Here is a 12,297-nt window from a genome sequence, read left to right as displayed (position 1 = left end):
AAGCATTTTTGCCATCTTTATTATTTCCTAAATCTCATTTTTTACTTTTGTCATTTCCTATCTTATTAAATATTCAATTTGTTTTCATTACATTGATAATTAATCTAAGTCAATTGTGCAACAAGGATTAATTGCTGTAGAAATGTTAACTAATATCCTGATGAGTTTGACTTCCAAAATGTTGTGCCTGTATATTTTTGCATCCAGCAGACTTGAACTTTTTGTCCCTAATTGAATCAGTACCTTAGACGTTTCTGCATTGCCTTCTGACAGATGCTTACCAAATCACTGTGAGCATGGAGGAAGATGCACGCAAACCTGGGATAGCTTTAAATGCAACTGTGAGGGAACAGGATATTCTGGGGCAACATGTCACAACTGTGAGTAGATGACCTATTTTTACCCATTGCAATTCTCTGTTGAAACAGGTGCATGAAGTTTGCTATGCTAGTGTAAAAGTCATTGAGGTCATGAAAATACAATTATCTTGCATGTCAAACCATGACTAAGGAAACCCCTAACGTTTTACAGCAAAGGAAGAAACTGCAAATTATTAACAACCAAGTTCTTCAAATATAGGGAAACTATTCCAAAAGTAAATAACTTAAAATATAATTAGCTTTTAAAATACCCCTCTTACCACATAAGGAATTCTAATTGACTGACCAATATGAGCTGCAGACTGAAGAAGAAGCATACTGAAATGATGTGAGCTGTCTTGCGTCTTCCTGACCATTACTATTCTGAATTGAGATTCACTTAAGGGTTAGTACCACCATAGAGTGCTTGGCAAAGCTTTTCACTGGTGTTTGTATAAGTTCAGAGTGCAAGATTTTATCTGCCATGATGTGAGACATATTACAAAGCCATACTTTTCAGAATGAGCTTCAGCATAATATCATCATAGCCCAGCAACCTTGCAAGCACTCATGTCACATGGTTCAGTCACTGATAAAATGGCATTAGGCAATTTTAGAGTTGGTATTAAGTGTGCTTTTGAAAGAATTCTCAATCTAATTCTCTGAAAATGTGTTAAAATTTAAGATTGACAAAGAGCATAAAAGACGTTGAGAACTCACAATTCAATTGAGGAATTCACTTAATGTAGATTAATCAACTTTTTGCCACGCAATGAACCTAGAACTGAATAAAATTCTATATCAGTAGAGTTAATATATATTAGTTGCTTCACAATTAGTTTGCAAAATTAGTCAGTAACAAATATATATATGATTTTTATTAAGTGGAATCTTTGAAATGTAAACTTGAAACAAACATTAAATTTGAGTTGCAGTCAGTTTCCGATCCCATATTTGAGTGTTAAATTGCATTATCGGGTACAAAGAATTGCATTTACTATCCATTTATTTTAGAAATATCAAAAGTAATTCCTTCATTCTCAAGCAAGTTCGATTGTAAAATAAAATCAGAAAATGCTGGAAAAACCCAGGTCTGACGGCATCTCCGGAATGAGAAACAGTTAATGTTTTGAGTCTGCTTCAGACCTGCATGCAACTAAAGTTGATCCATGAGAAGGCAACAGGGGGCAGAATCGTATGCTGCTCCCAGAGGACCTTGATTGAGTGGGAAGCCAAAAATTAGCTTCCCAACAGTGGGTTGAATTTATACAATTTAAGTTCAGGGACATTTCTAAGGTGTGCCAAGCTTCCTGACAGCAAGTGGTGGGAAGTATATTTGCATGAATCTGCATGTCATGCATGCAGATTAAAAGTTCCCCTTCCAAATTAAGTTATCAGTGAGCAAGCAATACATACCTTTGGAATTAAGCTTCCATATTAAAAACTAATGTGCAGCAGGAGTAAGAGTGAGTAGCCAGCCACTCTCTTTTTCCTCTTTGGGCTCTATTGTTCAGTTAGGCAAGGTGAGGCAAGGACGGTGGCTGAGGCAGAGAGGGAGTTGAAGGCAAGAACAATCATGGAAGGAAGACAAAGGTGCACTGATGTTGGAAGGAGGTAAGAGCCTTGCATGTTGGGTGTGACGTTTTGGTTTCCAGAAAGAGAAAAGTGGGAAAGAGATGGTCCTAGAGGATGGGGTCAGTGCTGTACAGCGAGGTCTTAGGGGTTGAACTGAAGTCACTGGGCAGCAGATGTGAATGAGTGGGGATGATGGGATGCCATAGGGTGGCAGGGCCAGGATCATGGTTGGGTAGTGGATGATCTCACTGGGGTGTCACAGAAAAAGATAAACAAGTGGCGTAAATAATGGGAAGGGCCAGAGTCAGGATGGTTATGGGGATGCTAACCATTATAGGCTCACTGTGGCGAAAGGTATATAGAGTGTGATGATTATGTGTTCAAAGATAATGGTGGGGGAAGGGCTGGTTTTGAGGGTAATAGAGGGCTGTTCATCACAGCACAGTTGTTCTCTACATATGAATATTCACAGTGGGAGGAGGCTCTTCTGGGGAGTGGAGATAAAGGTGAATACAATTGGACGATTAAAGGGACATCATGGAATCATGCTCAGGTGGCTTCACCTCTCTATCATTAAGCCCACATAACAATGGATTTGCTCTTTGATTCATGGATCTCATAACATTGAGATCCCAGCTAAATTGGGACTTGCAATAACGTCTGCACTGCGCTTATGAACAAGGAGCAAAAGTAGGCCATTCAGCTCCTTTAGCCTGCTCCACCATTTAATAAAATCGTGGCTGATCAGATAGTAACCTGCATTCTACCAACCCTGAATATCCTATCACTCCCTTGTTTACCAAGAATCTATCCATCTCTGCTTTAAAAATATTCAGTGACTCTGCTTTCACCATCTTTACAGGAAGGGAGTACCAAAGACTCTCAACCCTCAGAGTTAAAAAATTGCCTCATCTCTATTTTAAATGGGTGGCCAATTTTGGTGATCAATACTGTACAGAGTATTCCAAATGTGGTCTCATCGGTGCCCTGTATAATTGAAGCATAACCTCCCTACTTTTCCATTCAATCCCCCTTGCAATTAATGGGATCCTTCTATTAGCCTTCCCAGTTACTTGCTGTACCTGCATACTAGTCGTTTGCGATCCATGCACTGGACAGGTCCCTTTCCAACTCTGAGCCCTGCAATCTCTGACCATTTAGATGATAGCTTTTACTAAGGGCCATCTGGACTCAACGTCAGCTCTTTTCTCTCCTTATAGATGCTGCCAGACCAGCTGAGATTTTCCAGCATTTTCTCTTTTGGTTTCCAATTCCAGTATCCGCAACAATTGGCTTTTATCATTTAGATAATATGCTTATTTTGTATTCTTCTTGCCAAAATGGACAATTACACATTTTCCTCCATTATACTCCATTTGACAGAACTTTTCCACTCTCTTAACCTATCTATAATGCTTTGTAGCCTCCTTATGTCTCCTTCATAAATTACTTTCCTACCAATCTTTTTGTCATCAGCAAATTTGGCAACCATTCCTTCAATTCCTTCCTACAAATCATTTGTATCAACTGTAAACAGTTGAGGCCCCAGCACTGATCCCTGTGGCATACTGCTCATTGAAGGGCAGTTCAGGTTGCCCAGGGCTGTGGGGGAAATGATGGGAGGGAGGGGAGCAGGGGTTTGGGGATGGTTTTGTACAGTTGTGTGTGTGGGGGGGGGGTGGGGGGGTGTGGGGGGGGGGTGGGGGTGGGGGGTGGGGGGTGGTGGGGGTGGGGGGGGGGGTGGGGGGGGGGTGGGGGTGGGGGGTGGTGGGGGGTGAGGGGGGGGGTGGGGGGGTGGGGGGGGGGGTGGGGGGTGGGGGGTGGTGGGGGGTGAGGGGGGGGGGTGGGGGGGGGTGGGGGGGTGGGGGGGGGGCAATAACAATGTATCGGTTTAGTACCCCAAGGGTATGAAGTAGATGATCATGGATGTTAATGGGATGGGTGGCATGTCTTTGATGACAAGGCAAGGGTCTCCTGAATATGTCATAAGAACATAAGAACATAAGAAATAGGAGCAGGAGTAGGCCATCTAGCCCTTCGAGCCTGCCCCGCCATTCAATAAGATCATGACTGATCTGTCGTGGCTCAGTTCCACTTTCCCGCCCTCTCCCCATAACCCTTAATCCCTTCTCTTATCAAAAACCCATCAACCCGCTTCTTAAAAATATTTAGCGAGGCAGCCTCCACCACTTCAACGGGCAGAGAATTCCAGAGATTCACCACCCTTTGAGTGAAGAAGTTCCTCCTCAACTCTGTTCTAAACCGCCTCCCCTTTATCTTGAGGCTGTGCCCCCTAGTCCTACTGTCTTTTTTGAGCGGGAAGAGTCTCTCCACCTCTATCCTATCCATCCCATTCATCATCTTATACGTCTCAATGAGATCTCCCCTCATTCTTCTAAACTCTAACGAGTACAAGCCTAGTTTATTCAGCCTCTCCTCATAGCTCAATCCCCTCAACTCCGGTATCAGCCTAGTAAACCTCCTCTGCACTCCCTCCAGGGCCAAAATATCCTTGCGCAGGTGCGGCGCCCAAAACTGCACACAGTACTCCAGCTGCGGCCTCGCCAATGCCCTATACAGCTGCAGCAAGACCTCCCTACTTTTATATTCAATCCCCCTCGCTATGAAGGCCAGCATCCCATTCGCCTTCCTGACCACCTGCTGCACCTGCAAGCTGGGTTTTTGCGATTCATGCACAAGGACCCCGAGGTCCCTCTGCACCGTCGCCTGCTGCAGTTTTTCGCCACGTAAGTAATAGTCCTTCCTACCATTCTTCCTACCAAAGTGGACCACCTCACACTTGCCAACATTAAATTCCATTTGCCATTTCCTGGCCCATTCGCCCAGCCTATCTAGATCCTTCTGCAGACTCTCCACACCCTCCGCACAATTTGGGGTGATAGAGAGAAGCCCAATAACTTATGAGGGAGCAGGTGCAAATATGACTTTTATTACCCTGGACAACACTGCAGTCTTCATGCACATGGATGTAGAAATGTGAGGAGAAATCATTTGTCGTGTTCTGAGATGGATTTCCCCATGGTGGACTAAGGAGTGACCGGGGAAAACTGATGCTTGCTGCAGGGTTGAAATACTCAGGGTCAGAGAGATAGTTTGTAAGAATGGACCACTGCAATCTGACCACAAATGACCACGGGCATGCATGATGTCAGCTTCAAACAAACCTGCATTTCTACCAGCTGCAGTCCAGCTGAGAAGGGAATGGTGGGGGTGTCAGTATCCTGCCCAGCCAATGTAAGGTTCTTCACACGTGCATATCTAATGAGCTGATCAGCATGAGATCACATATAGTTTTATTGTGTATTGGAGATGTGATATGCAAGACAGAATTTGGTTAAAAATGAATAAAGCTTTATTAATGGTGTGTGAACTCTTCCATTGCTGCTGCTTCTCTTTCTGTTTGCATGCTAGATTTGTTACCTCATTTCCAGTCTGTACATTAATGCAGCAGAGCTCCAGTGAGCCAATAGGAATAAATACAAATACATAACATTTTCTTCGCCCCTAAATTGAATGTCCTCAAACAAATTCAAAACCATTTCAACATGAACAGTAGTCAATAAGTTAGCCTCTATTAATAAGTCAATCAGGAGATCATTGCTGTTGGAACAGTTGTTGTTGAATCTCTGGTACTTCTGTCTTTCCACTGACATCATTGGTGGTTTGTTTGACCAGCATTAACATATGAACTAGAAGTTATCTCTGCATCAGAACAAAAGATGAAGTGTTGCTTTTCTCATTGGTGCCCGATAGTGCTGAGGTTGAAGGAAGGTCCAAGTCAGGACTTTGTAATCCTGTCCTGAAATTTTAACAGGCTCCAGATTTGGCAGACCTTTCCTTCCAGCCAATAATTGATCTGCATGTCTCCTCCAGGTAATGTCATCTTTGGTCTAGACAGTGTAAGACAACAAGTCCAGTCTGCACAAGCTCAGTGCGCAGGAACCCAGTTCTCCCCTGTGGAGTTCTCAGCCCCTTGTTAATGGTGGAAAACTGTGTATTGCCTTGCTTTCCCACAATTCCTTTTGTGCTTGTTGTGGCTGTCGCATTATGTCCTTCATTTTTGAAAATCTTAAAAGATTAAATTCAGAATACAGCTGCCTATTTTTCATGAATAAAGCAGGAGAAGTCTTGGTTGTGGGATGCGTGCTAGATAGACCAGCAAGAATTCGTTAAGGCGTTTGCTTTGTGACCTTTCTTCCTTGATTACTTTCAAAGTGTCTTTTAGGACTTGAAAGAAGTGTTCTGCTGGTCCATTAGTGATACAGTGGGGAAATAATATGTTGAATACCATTTTCTTGTAGGAAGTTCTCAAATTCCAGTGAGACAAGTCGAGTCCATTTTCGCTTGATAGCTGTTCAGGAAATCCAAAGCAACTAAATACTTCTCCTAGCTTCTTAATAGTCTTCACAAATGAGGTCTATTAGAATCATAGAATCCCCATGGTGCAGTAGGCCATTCAGTCCATCAAGTCCGTACCATATCTCCAAAAGAGCATCCCATCCAGGTCCACTGTACCCTATCCCCATAACACTGCACATTTACCTTGGTCAGTCCACCTAACCTGCACCTCTTTGGTCCATGGGAGGAAACCGGAGCACCCGGAGGAAACCATGCAGACATGGGGAGAACATACAAACTCCGCACAGTCACCAGAATTGAACCCAGGTCTCTGTCGTTATGAGGCAGTGGTGCAAACCACTGTGTCACCCATCATTTCTGATGCATGCATTAATGCAGCAGAGTTCCAGTGAGCCAATTGGAATAAATAAAAATATGTAACAGAAATCACTCGCATTTCCACTCCCGTCTTTCAATTTATACTCTAGATTAGGAGATTTTGCCCCCGAGCTTCCAACTTCCCCTAATGAAGCAAATGACAGCAAGTCTAGCCCAAGAAATTGAGCTGCCCAAAAAGACTTCTTGTTCTGGAGTTCATGTAAGATCATCCAATTTGGACCTGAGAAAGAGTAAGTCAGTGTACTTTTTAATTGGTGAAAATCTAGAAATATTGACAATCTAAAGAGTCTCAGGGTCGTTTTGCATCATTAAAATGCCACAAACTGGTACAAAAAGTAACTAAAAAGGTGAATGAAATGCTGAGCTTTATAGCTGAGGGACTAGAATATAAGGGGGTAAGAGACTAGGCTACAGCTACGCAATACTCTGGTTTGATCATACCTTCACTACGCTTCAGGAAGCAAAGTGGTTGATCTGCCATTGTCTATGTCAATGGGGATGGAGAGGAAATGGTCAAGAGCTTCAATCTGTCCTGGTCTCTCCACGCTGATGCTATAGTTAAGAAAACCCACCAGCGCTTTGACTTTCTCAGGAGGTTAAGGACATTTGGCATGTCTGCTATGACTCTCACCAGCAGTTACAGATGCACCATGGAAAGAAGTCTTTCTAGATGTTTCATACCTTGGTATGGCTCCTGCTCTGCCCAAGACCAATAAACCACAAAGGGTTGTGAACAAAGCAGAGTCCATCAAGCATTGACTCTTTCTACAATTACCACCACCTCGGAAAAGCAGCCCGCGTAATGAAGGACCCAATACACCCCGGGCAAACTCTCTTCCACCTTCTCCATTGGGAAAAATATACAAAAGTCTGAGGTCACGTACCAACCAATTCAAGTAGAGGGAAGTTGTGTGTGGAACCGGAGGAGATTGGAGAGGCGTTGAACCAATATTTCTCTTCGGTGTTCACGCAAGGGGACATGAATGTATCTGAGGAGGACACTGGGGTGCAGGGGTGTAAAATAGATAGTATTGCAGTTGATACGGGGGATGTGCTGGATATTTTAGAGGGTTTGAAAATAGATAAGTCCCCTGGTCCGGATGGGATTTACCCTAGGATTCTCTGGGAGGCAAGAGAGGTGATTGCGGAGCCTCTGGCTCTGATCTTCAGGTCGTCGTTGGTCTCTGGTATAGTACCGGAAGATTGGAGGACAGCAAATGTTGTCCCATTGTTTAAGAAGGGGAGAAGAGACTTCCCTGGGAATTATAGACCGGCGAGTCTTACTTCTGTGGTGGGTAAGGTTTTGGAAAGGATTATTAGAGACAGGATTTATAGTTATTTGGAGAGTAATGAATTGATTAGAGACAGTCAGCATGGTTTTGTATCGGGTAGGTCGTGCCTTACTAACCTTATCGAGTTCTTTGAGAAAGTGACCAAAGAGGTGGATAGGGGTAAGGCAGTTGACGTGGTGTATATGGATTTTAGTAAGGCGTTTGATAAGGTTCACCATGGTAGGCTTCTGCAGAAAATGCAGATGTATGGGATTGGGGGTGATCTAGGTAATTGGATCAGGAATTGGCTAGCAGATAGGAGACAGAGGGTGGTGGTTGATGGTAAATATTCGTCATGGAGTTCGGTTACGAGTGGTGTGCCTCAGGGATCTGTTTTGGGGCCACTGCTGTTTGTAATTTTTATTAATGATCTGGATGAGGGTATAGTTGGGTGGATTAGTAAGTTTGCTGATGACACCAAAGTCGGAGGTGTGGTAGATTGTGAGGAAGGGTGTCATAGTTTGCAGGGTGACTTAGAAAGGTTGCAGAGCTGGGCCGCGAGGTGGCGGATGGAGTTTAATGTGGAGAAGTGTGAGGTAATTCATTTCGGTAGGAATAACAGATGTGTTGAGTATAGGGCTAACGGGAGGACTTTGAATAGTGTGGAGGAGCAGAGGGATCTAGGTGTATGTGTACATAGATCCCTGAAAGTAGGGAATCAAGTAGATAAGGTTGTTAAGAAGGCATACGGTGTCTTGGCGTTTATTGGTAGGGGGATTGAATTTAGGAGTCGCAGCGTCATGATGCAACTGTACACAACTCTGGTGTGGCCGCACTTGGAGTATTGTGTGCAGTTCTGGTCCCCACATTACAGGAAGGATGTAGAGGCTTTGGAGAGGGTGCAGAGGAGGTTTACCAGGATGTTGCCTGGTATGGAGGGGAGATCCTATGAGGAGAGACTGAGAGATTTGGGGTTGTTTTCGCTGGAAAGAAGGCGGCTAAGAGGGGACCTTATTGAAACATATAAGATGATTAGAGGTTTAGACAGGGTAGATAGTGATAGCCTTTTTCCTAGGATGGAGAAAGCTAGCACGAGGGGGCACGACTTTAAATTAAGGGGGGGTAGTTATAGGACTGATGTCAGGGGTAGGTTCTTTACCCAGAGGGTGGTGAGGGACTGGAATGCCCTGCCAGCTGCAGTTGTAAATGCGCCTAGTTTGGGGGTGTTTAAGAGATCTGTGGATAGGTTTATGGACGAAATGGGATTGGTTTAGATTAGTGGGTTAGTGTTGTTTTTTTTTTAAAAGCTGGTCGGCGCAACATCGTGGGCCGAAGGGCCTGTTCTGCGCTGTAATGTTCTATGTTCTATGTTCTAAGATCAGCTTCATCCCTGCTACCATCAAACTTTTGAATGGGCCTACCTTATATTAAGTTGATCTTTCTCTACACCTTGGCTATGACTAACACTACATTCTGAACCCTGTCCTTTCCTTGTCTATGAACAGTGTGCTTGGTCTGTATACTGTGCAAGAAACAATACTTTTCACGATATTCCAACACATGTGACAATAATAAATAAAGTCAAATCAAAAACTTGAAGTACTTTGTTCAGTTCTGACTCCACGTCACAGTGAGGACATGCAAGTTTTAGAGTGAGTGCAGTGTAGATTTACCAGACTGAAACCTGGACAAATTACAAGGAGAGGTAAGCCAAACTTTAGATTTGTATTCTCTGGAATTCCGAAAATTAAACAGTGAATACGTTTTCAAATATTAATGGGAACTATGAGTTGTTGGAGAGAAGCTATTTCAACTGGTTGGAGAATCTAAGACAAGGAGGCATTCTCTGAAATGTAGGACCAAATCTTTCAGACCAGCAACAATAACTTCTATTTATATAGCACTTTGATGTAATGAAACATTCCAAGGTCTTTCACAGGAGCATTATATAACAAAGCACACCAAGCAACATAAAAAGATAGTAAGCCAGATGATCAAAAGCTTGGTCAAAGAGGTAAGTGAAGAAGTGTTTTGAAGGAGGAAACTGAAGGAATGAGAATGATCAGGTGGGGGATTCTAGAGATCGGAATCCAGGCAACTGAAGTTGCAGCTACCAATGGTGGAGCAATTATGAATGGCAATGCACAAGAAGCCAGAATTAGAGAAATGGCAATGTCTTGGAAGTTTGTGGGGCTGGTGGAACTTAGAGGTAGGGAAGAGCAAGGCCATGGAGGGATTTGAAAATCAGGATGAAAATGTTACTATCAAGGCATTGCTAGATTGGGAGTCATTGTAGGTCAACAAGCACAGGGTGATAAGGAAATGGATTTGTTGTGAGTTAAGGTATGAGCAGCAGACATTTGGATGACCTCAAGTTTATGGAAGATAGAATGTGTAAGAGAAGATAGCAATATGTGGAATAGTTGAGTCTAGGGCAGCTAAGACATGGTTGAGGCTTCAGCAGCAGATAAACTGAGACAGTGAAGGAGTTGAGTGATGTTATGGAGGTGGGAAAGGGCAGACTTAGAGATGGCATGAAAATGAAGTTGGAAGCTCAGCTCAGGATTATATGATGCAAAGGTTGCAAACAGAATGGCTTAATCTCAGACTGTTGCCAGGGAGAGGGATGTTGTTTGGTAATTAGGGAACAGAGTTTGGAGTGAGGGCTAACTGAAAACAGTGGCTTCCATCTGTCCAATATTAATTGGAGGACATTTCTGCTTATGCAATGCTACATGTTGGATAAGCAGCCTGATACTTTAGCAATGGTGAAGAAGTGCAGAGAAGTGGCGATGAGGTGGAATTGGGTGTTGTCAACGTATATGTGAAACAGCTTTTGGGTGATATCACCAAGGGGCAGCGTGTAGCTCAGAATAAGAAAAGGGAATGGATTCATCCTTAGGGGACACATCGGTAACCATCAGGGGACAAGAAGGGAAGACATTGCAAGCACTTATTTAGCTACAATTAGCTAAATGCAAACGGAACCACATGAGAGCAGTTCCACCTTGCTAGACAACAGTGGAGAGATATTAAAGGAGAATGGTGTGGTCAACTGTGTCAAAGGGTGAAAAACGAAAGTTTACTTTTGTCACGGTCACATAAGATGTAATTTGTGAAGTGAGTTTTATGTACATACAAAATAGAATTTTGGACCTTTCTTCCAGAAATGGGAGCTGTTGACAAATCTATTAATTTTAAAGTTGAAATTTGTAGACCTTTGATAACCAAATGTATTAAACAATATGGGGCAAAATTGGGTCATAGAGATATGCAGCGTGCAAATAGGACCTTTGGCCCAAATCATCCATGCCGACCAGGCTTCCTGAACTGAACTAGTTCTATTTGCCTGTTTGGCCTATATCTCTCTAAATGTTTCCTATTCAAGGTCTATAAGAGTTAGATCACAGATCAGGAATTGTCTTATTAAATGGGTGGAACATGCAAGAGGAACTAAATTGTCTACTCCTATTCCTGTTCTGACGTCCCTTCATCCTAGTCCAGTCAGGATCCAGCATTATACTGGAAGTTGGTTTGCCAGGAGACACAAGACACAGATCAGTGGAATTAGGTTTGTGAACTTTCAAGTAGTTCCTTTATCTGATTTACATCAAATCATACTCTAAATGGAGCCACTCTGCCTTGTTCACAGTATTCGAGATTTTTGACAAATCAAATTTGGAGGTTAAAAGTTCCGATGTAAATTATACATATCCAATAAAATATTTGTTTTCCTGTTTTTGTGCACAGTGGCACCTATTTGACGTACACAAAAGATGACATTTGGACTTGTACATCTATTTTTCTGAGGCTGTGTTGGTGTTTGTATTCATGCTTGTGCACTTATTCTGCAGTGGTCTGTTGGCTAAGTACATTTATGATGTTCACGGAAGTTGTCTTTATGATGATTAAACAGTAGGTAAGTTCAGCAATGCAGTGTTCTGAGTAGAGACATGCACTTTAAGAGACCATGTCATTATCACGAAACTCATCTCATTTCCCTGGTTTCTTCACAGCTATATGTCTTCATTATGGTCATATCTGTAAACTTTCAGCAACATGGTAAACCTCTTCTCCATGTAGACTTTCAGTGAATATGATTTAGAATAATGAAACTAGCAAAAGCAATACTTACAAAACTAGAAGAATGACAAACTGTATTTTATACTCAAATCTTGCTTTGTGAGGTAATGACAGTTGTACTGCAGAATTGTGAAAATGATATTTTGAAAGACATATTCTGATGAATATTATATTCAGAAGCATTTAATAATTTTTCAATAAAATAGGCTTTGGCACAAAAATGAAGGATTAGTCAGGGTACACCAGTAATG

The 12,297-nt window shown here is 42.7% G+C and overlaps 1 protein-coding gene across 2 annotated transcripts in view; it reads left to right on the top strand.

The window, feature by feature from the left end:
- Window positions 1–12,297, top strand: part of LOC145356548 (contactin-associated protein-like 2) — a 1,680,587-nt gene that overhangs the window by 875,799 nt on the left and 792,491 nt on the right. For both annotated transcript variants that reach the window (XM_080209322.1, XM_080209313.1), the window contains one exon: window positions 274–380. In XM_080209322.1, coding sequence (XP_080065448.1) covers window positions 274–380 — 107 coding nt within the window. The remainder of the gene's footprint in view (window positions 1–273; window positions 381–12,297) is intronic.

The sequence above is a fragment of the Carcharhinus amblyrhynchos genome, chromosome 2 (assembly GCF_965287045.1).
Source record: "Carcharhinus amblyrhynchos chromosome 2, sCarAmb.v2.hapA, whole genome shotgun sequence".
Lineage (NCBI taxonomy): Eukaryota > Metazoa > Chordata > Chondrichthyes > Carcharhiniformes > Carcharhinidae > Carcharhinus > Carcharhinus amblyrhynchos.
The sequence above is the reverse complement of the archived record's forward strand: the minus strand, read 5'-3'. Positions and strand labels throughout refer to the sequence as shown.